At 50.0% G+C, this 7,655-nt stretch overlaps 1 protein-coding gene across 1 annotated transcript in view; it reads right to left on the minus strand.

Moving 5' to 3' along the window:
* Positions 1–1,531: 1,531 nt before the first annotated feature.
* Positions 1,532–7,655, minus strand: part of LOC104128828 (serine/threonine kinase 11 interacting protein) — a gene marked incomplete at its 5' end in the record, with an annotated part of 20,359 nt that continues 14,235 nt past the window's right edge. Inside the window, 7 exons of the mRNA XM_035897092.1 lie at positions 1,532–2,470; positions 2,792–3,018; positions 4,549–4,631; positions 5,370–5,454; positions 5,694–5,872; positions 6,064–6,161; positions 6,353–6,468. Of these exons, the coding sequence (XP_035752985.1) occupies positions 2,330–2,470; positions 2,792–3,018; positions 4,549–4,631; positions 5,370–5,454; positions 5,694–5,872; positions 6,064–6,161; positions 6,353–6,468 (929 nt within the window). The remainder of the gene's footprint in view (positions 2,471–2,791; positions 3,019–4,548; positions 4,632–5,369; positions 5,455–5,693; positions 5,873–6,063; positions 6,162–6,352; positions 6,469–7,655) is intronic.

Here is a 7,655-nt window from a genome sequence, read left to right on the forward strand (position 1 = left end):
CTTTCCCTTTGTGAAAAATGCAGCTATAGAAAGCGAAGACAGTACTTACATGAGCTCCTTAAATGGCAACACGAAGACAGAAAACCCTTACTGGTCTTTACTGGCTCAGCTCTCTCGGACTCCTTCCCCCGAACAAAGTGCTAGGTGCTGGCAGCACTTCCACTGAGCTCACTCCTGCTTGCGATCTGAGATCACTCCAAAGGAACGGAGAGCAGCAGCCATATGCCCATTTAGGAATAGGGGAGAAAGTGGAATGCATTGTGACATCTGTCTCAAGACAGTATAGATCTTGTCAATCAAGTCTATAGAAGGCTAGATAAAAATATCGGCCACTGCAGGCCTTCAGCAACTCAACTGCTTCTGAAGTGACAGGAGAAAGACTAGTAGTACAGCAATTCCAAGAAAGTGTCCAACTGTGCACTGCACAGTGGCTTTCAGACCACTACAAAGTACAGAAACTCAACTTCCCGCTCTCCTAAGGTTATAAGGATGGCATAGCTGGGTTTGAGTAGGGAGGGAAACGCTCTCATCTGTTGAGGGGAGGCTGGAGCAGCAGGACGCTCTGGGACCCAGTCACTGCTCTTTTCTAGATGAAAGCAGCTGGAGCCACAGGCACCAACTCAGGGTATGTGGAATGTTTGGATGCCGTAGAGACTGTTGGAAAGAGCTGCCGTGCTCAGCATCCAAAGAAAACAGGCATCAGGTCATGAATGACAAATGTAGATGTCTTTAAAGAAATCAAGATCACTTTGCCATAAAACAGAGGTTTTGTCACCAAGGATTCAGCAGTCGGAAAACTTGCCCCAAAACCGTGCATTGAACACTCATAGCCAGAGACACTGCTCTGGGAAAAGCAACCATCAGTAAAGGTCCCCCTTAGGGTGTCAGATCCCACCTGGCAGCACCTTAATGTAACAGGCCCATTTCTGCTCACCCCAACAGGGAGCTTCAACTGCATCGAACACACCACGCATAGCATCTTCCCTTGCTCTTCACTGGGCAGGGTGCAGGGACCCTGTGACACAGCAAGCCCAGGCCAGGCAGCAGCATTTTTTTTTTAAGCTGCATTTAACTCTGTGGTTAAGATAAGGTAAAGCCCAGTACAGGGAAGAACCTGGGGGCAGGTACTCCCACCTCCACAGCCACAACAGCTCCTGCGAGAGGCACGCCTCTGAGGGCCCGTACAGCCAGTAAGCAACTTGCTGGGGCTGGAAGCCCACAGGATGATCACCTGAGGGCAATTGTCAGAGGAGAACAACACAACCAGTGCTGGCTGTCAGTCTAATCCTGTCTGGGCCTTGTTCCTTGGTTGCTGCTTAGGAGCCAGGCAGGTAGAAAGGATCAGCCCATCAGCAGCCACCCCGAACAGGAGGGGAAGAATGGCTCAAACGCTGTGCAATGTTGGGAAACCCTTGAGGCTGCTGCAAAGCTAATATGCAAGACCTTACAAAGACATTACAGCAGTGCAAGGAACACATGACAATTCAATAAATATAAGCTTTTATTACAATAGAAAATAGTAAAACTCATGTTAAAATAGACTCTTGCTTTTGGACTGCTCAGAATAGCCTAAGCCTCACTTCTACTTGCCAGTGCCCACCAGGGTCCTGACCCCTAAGCGATGAGCAACACATTTCTGTGCTAAGAGCCTCCCAGCTCCTTCCGCTCCCGTGACAGTGAAAGACTACAGCAGCAGACTGAGCCATGCTCCACCAGGCAGGCAGGCAAGGGCTCTCTGTGGGGTTTTTAGTACAACACGCCTCATCCCCGTGTGCAGTCACGCTCCTGTTTGAAGCAGGCAGCTTTAGGGAAGCCGTGGATGAGGGGGGGGGGAAAGAAAAAAAAAAAAAAAGAAAAAGTCAGCAGCAGGTAATGGCAGCTGTTCTGAGACAGCTAGGAAGGCAGCAGATAGGCCCGCTAGAAACCACAGCGCCCAGCTGCCTCTGGCCTGCTGTTTGCCTAGTACCATTGCATGTCCCACTGAACATGCTCTGCCCTGGCTCCCCTCTTCCTTCAGCGACACTCTGTGTGACCCTGAAGGAGACTAGCAGACACTGCCAAGTTAAAACTCTGTGTAGCTTACGCAGTATTACAGGGAACATCCTCCACCTCCTCCTTCCATGCTCAGCCCAGTGCAAGTGAGTGACTGTGCGGTCCGGACCACTGTGTGCTCCCCTCCTCCTCACCAAAAAGGGCCAGGGGTAAGAGTAGAGTAGAAAGCAGAGGCCACAGGACAGCAAGGTCAGATGGGAGTGGGAGACACTTGTGCACCATTGCCAGCACAGCAGCACTCTTGACTCAAAGTCCCACCCGCCTACAGCCAGCAAGCTCACTCCAGTCCCTCATACACAGCCTTCCGTAGCTCGATCGAGAACATCTCCTCCCAGGGCCTGCGGATCCACTCCACCAGCTCTACCAGGAGCTCAGGGCACTCTGTGCGGATGTGCCAAGTGCTCTCCACCTTCAGCACCTGGGAGGGAGGAAAGAGAGGGAGGTGGATGAACAGGGCCTAGCCTCAAAGGCACTGATCATCCCTGAGCTGCTATTCCCCAGTGCAGCTGCCAGCTCCTTCCAATTCCTAAGTGACATCCTCCTCCCTCTGCTGCCAGCCGTGGAAGTGTCCCTGCATGACTTTTGTACAGCAGCAATTCACTGTGCTTCTCTGCCTCTGTGGTGCAAGGCCCTAGGTTAGGATGGGAGATGACAGCCCCAAGATGCTCTTGGCAGGAACAGGATCTGAGCACAATCCAGCCCCCAGCATCTTGCATGCCCCATGACCATCTCTGGTTACCTCATCATAAAGCATCAGCTTGATGTCACAAGGACAGAGGCGATAGGTTATGACATTGCTAATACTGCTGATCGGCTGTTTCTCCTTCAACTGGATGTTGCTCCTAGGAGGCGTTTCTGCCTCACGGTCTTCATCCAAGGAGGGCTGCACCTGCCACTGGTGATTCTCCTCCAGCAGAAACAGCATGCTTCGGGTGCTCAGCAGGGTCACAGGGAAAGCAGATGCCCCTAAAAGGATATGAGGGAATAGGAGAGGCTTCGCTGAGAGCCTGAGTCACCACAGAACCAGCTTTGCTTTCCATTCCTCCCCTAGGGAAATCCTTTCCAGCAACAGTAACTGGGTGAGCAGCCTTATCGAGCTTCCTGACTGAAAAGGGGGAGCAGGGTAGCTAAATGTGGCTGGGCTTGACCAGCTTACCCACGCTCATTGCAGGAGCATGCACCTGAAAGACCACCACCCAGCAAGCCTTGTCCAGCCTATGCCCTCATGCGAGGCAGGAAAATGCACTTGAGTCCTCTGACCTCTTAAACAACACTTTACTACTCCTTAGTTAAAAGTCAGCCAGCTAGAAGGCTGCCTTTTTTGTCCTGAATTTGTCTGGCTGCAGGTACCTGATGGTTGGAACAGAGAGCACACACCTGAAGTTTAATATGACATTAGGATGTGCTGTAAGTATGGCAGGAAACAAAGTAGTTTTGATAAACTGTAGGGAGCATTAATATCATCCAGCTGATTTCAGTGGATGCAAAAGAAAAGCACCAGAACTTGGGAATAAGTCAGATGCACAGAAATAGAGAACCACTAGCAGAACTGGCTGATGTCACAGGGGATCACAAGCTGCTACAGCAACATGTTGCTTTTCTTGTCACATGTCACTCTTGGGAATTAGTAGGAATATCAGAAATGGGATGTTTAATCAGTCCAGTCTACTTGGCAGTGAGGCCTCGGCTGGAACTGTGTCCAGTTTTGGGCACCATGCTCTAAAAAAGGAGAAAAACTGTAGAGCAAGAAAAATGCACTTTAAGTTCTCCCTCCTACAGGCTATTTGTTCAGCTTGAGGAGACCAATAAACATAATTCCCACAGACTCTTTCTCATTCTCGTTCTCTCATATGTCCCCAGTGGCCAATGGTTGAAGGAGGTTGCAAGAGCAGTAACAAATCAGTCAGAATGTGACTACCAGCTAGGTTGATTTTTTCAGTGTCCCAAGTTAGGAAGACACGGGAATTTGTCACTGAAAACTCAGACCCCAGGTTTAGCACATTTGGCCATCAGCAAGCCCTGGGACAGAACTTGGTAGGCTCCAGCAGTCTGCTCCTGTCCTGCCATCTCAAGTTCCAGGCACCTGCTTCTGTTTTCCCAAACAGAGAAACATTTCGGCTCCTCATACAAACCATCTGTGTGCATAACTTCTCAGCTTTCCCTCAGCTCAGGGCAACAATCCAGCCTTTAGATCATTTCCAGCTTTCTAAGAAGCCATTCTGAGTTGTCACCATACCTGGTGCACAAGACCAACTGCTCCCTAGATCCTGGACTTCCACATCAAAAAGGGCTGGGAGATTCACTGGATATATAGGAAGAAGCATGCTGCTATCCTATATGCCTCAGCACTTAAAAAAAAAAAAAGCCCTCACCCATGCCCCTGACACTTCTCTGCTGCAATGGCTTAGCTCTGTTCCCACATACTGTACACTAAGAACAAGCATGTAAGCAGACAGCACAAGGTGTGGGACACCTGGCCACTGAGATCTCCTGTACCTTGGATCAGGTAGGCCAGCAGGTAAAAGAAACAAGTGTCATTTGCAGCTGCAGAATCTGTGGTCTTGGAGTCCAGCAGAGGCCTAGAGGAGACACAACAACAGGCCAGTCAAGAAATCACTCTGTTTCCAGCCTAGGCTTGCTGCAAGCCAGCTACTGTTCACCATCCTCTTGAGGATGGGAGGGGCCCATCCCTTCCAGACATTGCAAAATTCTTCCTTCTCCTGTTACTTGGCCCACCACCTTGCCAGCTAGGAACCAAATGCTTCTTGCAAGGGAGGAAGCTACTCTATGCCTCCCCCTTTTCCTCCCTCCATTATATTATGAAGTTGCGCCAGGGCAGGTTTACGTTAGACACTAGGAAAAATTTCTTCACAGAAAGGGTTGTCAGGCACTGGAACAGGCTGCCCAGGGAAGTGGTCAAGTCCCCATCCCTGGAGGTATTTAAAAGATTGGTAGACAAGGTCCTTAGGGACATAGTTTAGTGGTGGGATGGCAGTGTTAGGTTAATGGTTGGACTTGATGATCTTAAAGGTCTTTTCCAACCTAAACGATTGTATGATTCTTTTCTGCTCAGGCTCCTCCAGGAGAGCTGGAGTTACCCAGCCTGGCTCAGTCCATGACACCCCTTTGGCTGCTCACCCCCTGTGCAGCAGGCGCCTGAGCCAGCTGCCTTAACCCTGTAACGTAGGCCTGGCTGCCACTCCAGTGGTGCCTCCTCCTGCGCTGCCCTGTTTTGAGCACTACACTTTCCAGGCACTGCGGGACAAGCAGACATCCTTTTCTATCTGAAACCCCAACCTCTGAGAGGCTGTTCTTACCATAGCCAATGTTGTGGATTCATTTCCACAGTGGGGATTTCCTTCACCTTACTCCTGTGCTTAGCAGGCAGCTCTTGCATGAGATCTAAAGAGAGGGAGAAGGTAGACATCTTTTGTTGCAAGCCCAAGGGCAGTACATAACAGCTCAGGATGGTTCCCTAGCCTACAGAGAGGCACTGGAAGTTACGATGCCCCCAACTTTTTTCTGAGACGACAAGAAATGAATGTCCAACATGCACCCAACTACAGCTCTCCTGGTAGCTCTCCAAGAGCAAATCTACCAAATCTTCTCCCACACTGCCCCCTCTATAGCTCTACTCTTACATGTCAGGGTCTGCAGGAACTGGTCACAGCAACTTCGGTTCCGGATCAGCAGATTGTAGGAGGCTTTTGGGTTCTCAAACTCCATTCGCAAGCTCTGGTGGTCGAGTCCCACCTCCAGATGGGAAATATCAGACAGGTAGTGAGAGTCATTCTTCTTCAGCCAGTCTGCAGGTTGTCCCCTAATCACAGAGCACAGCCCTCAGCTGCAGCAGGCTGCCCCATCTCCTCTCCCACATCAGATTGCAGAAGGCGGATTTGCCAGAAGAGCCTTTGCACGTCACCACACCTCCAGGGTAAGGCTAGCACAGGCTGGCACTACACAGCACTCACAGCCTTGCTGCAGGGTTTCACTTGCCACCATTCTCCTCACCTGATAACCCCAGTGACTTCCAGCACATAAATCTTGAGATCAGAGGCAACCAGGATTGAGAGGAACTCTCCTTGTCGGCCAAACTTCACCATGACCACCTAGAGCACAGAGAGGGTGGGTCACAGCACTGGCCTGCCCCTTGGCAGCCCACCCAGGGAAAGGTCCAAATCAAACACACGTCAGCTCCCTTCACACCTCACAGTCTCTGGGATGCCACCCCAGAGCAGAACTTGCAGGGTGGCTACAAGGATAGCTGAGGACCTGTAGGAGTGGTGCTGCAGGAGCTCACCTTGAGGAAGCACTGGAACTCCTCAGCGTTCTCCTCAAAAACCTCCATATCTAGGTACAGCTTTAGGCGATGATCCACAGAACGGAAGTCCCTTGTGTTCAGGACGCCGTTTACAGCTGAGGAGAGCAAAGGGTAGGACTGACACTCTGCCCACTGACCAGATGCTGCCCAAGCATGCAGGCTGGCACCAGGGCAGTGATGTCACCCCCTCTGCACATCTGCTTTCATCAAGTCTCTCATCAAGACAAATGGCCAAAGCCAGGACTTCCCAGGCCACAGGTCTCAATGTGGAGACATGAGGGGCCTCCATCACTCCAATGCTTGCTTTTTCAGATATACAAAGCTTTGGTCTAACCCATCTTCAGTCTATGCTCAGCTTAGTTACAGGAAGGACACTAGTTTGCTGCCAGATTTGGCAGGAGGGCAATTCTTTATCACAAAGCCAGAAAGACATTTCTCATTTCAGCTGATGTCAGCTCAGCTCAACTTTTTAACTCTGACTTTGACTGTAGTGAAGTTAAAGGGGACTGAGGAAGACACCAATAAAACTGCTTAAGAACATAACTAGGTTTGTCATGCAATTGTATGACCAAATAATTTATACAATAGCCATGATACTGCCTGATAGTACACACTTCCCATCGGAGCCTGTTCTCCACCAGAAACACTAATCAACTTCTCCCAGTTTTAAATTGGGACCTTGTGATGTGACTCAAAACAAGAGATTGCTTTATTTCTCACACTGCCATGTTCAGTCTTGCACACTTGGAAATCCTAAACACTGGTCCCATTACCAACTCCTCTTCAGAGGCACAGCAATCTTGAAGGGCTGAGGGAGATCTCTGTAGATCAAGAAGCTGATGGGTTTGAAAATCAAGACTCTACTGCAGTTGCAGTAGAGTCACTTGGTGGGCTGGACCAGATAACCTCCATAGCTCCATAGCATAACCTTTCCAACTCCAGTTACCCTGTAAATCACAAGCTGATGCCCAAGAAAAGGCAGTCTGCTACATCAGATATCCAAGGTCCTTCACAAAAAGCATTTGTGGACCTCCAAGTAACTGCCCTCTTGCACAATAGCCCTCACACAGCTGGCACAAGGTCTCTTCTTTTGGACAGGCTTTGTCATCTGAAGCTCACAAAGACCGCTGAGAAAAGCACAAGTAACTGTGGATCCACGAAGCAGAGCCTCCAGCCTCACACTGCACTTAAGTCAAAGAACAAAGACAGAAAAATTGTGCATACTATTCTCCAAAGGTAACACTCCAGCTGGCAGCTCACTAGGGATTAGGAGCTGACTCAG

Source organism: Egretta garzetta, unplaced genomic scaffold (assembly GCF_000687185.1).
Source record: "Egretta garzetta isolate BGI_Z169 unplaced genomic scaffold, ASM68718v1 scaffold577, whole genome shotgun sequence".
Taxonomy (NCBI): domain Eukaryota; kingdom Metazoa; phylum Chordata; class Aves; order Pelecaniformes; family Ardeidae; genus Egretta; species Egretta garzetta.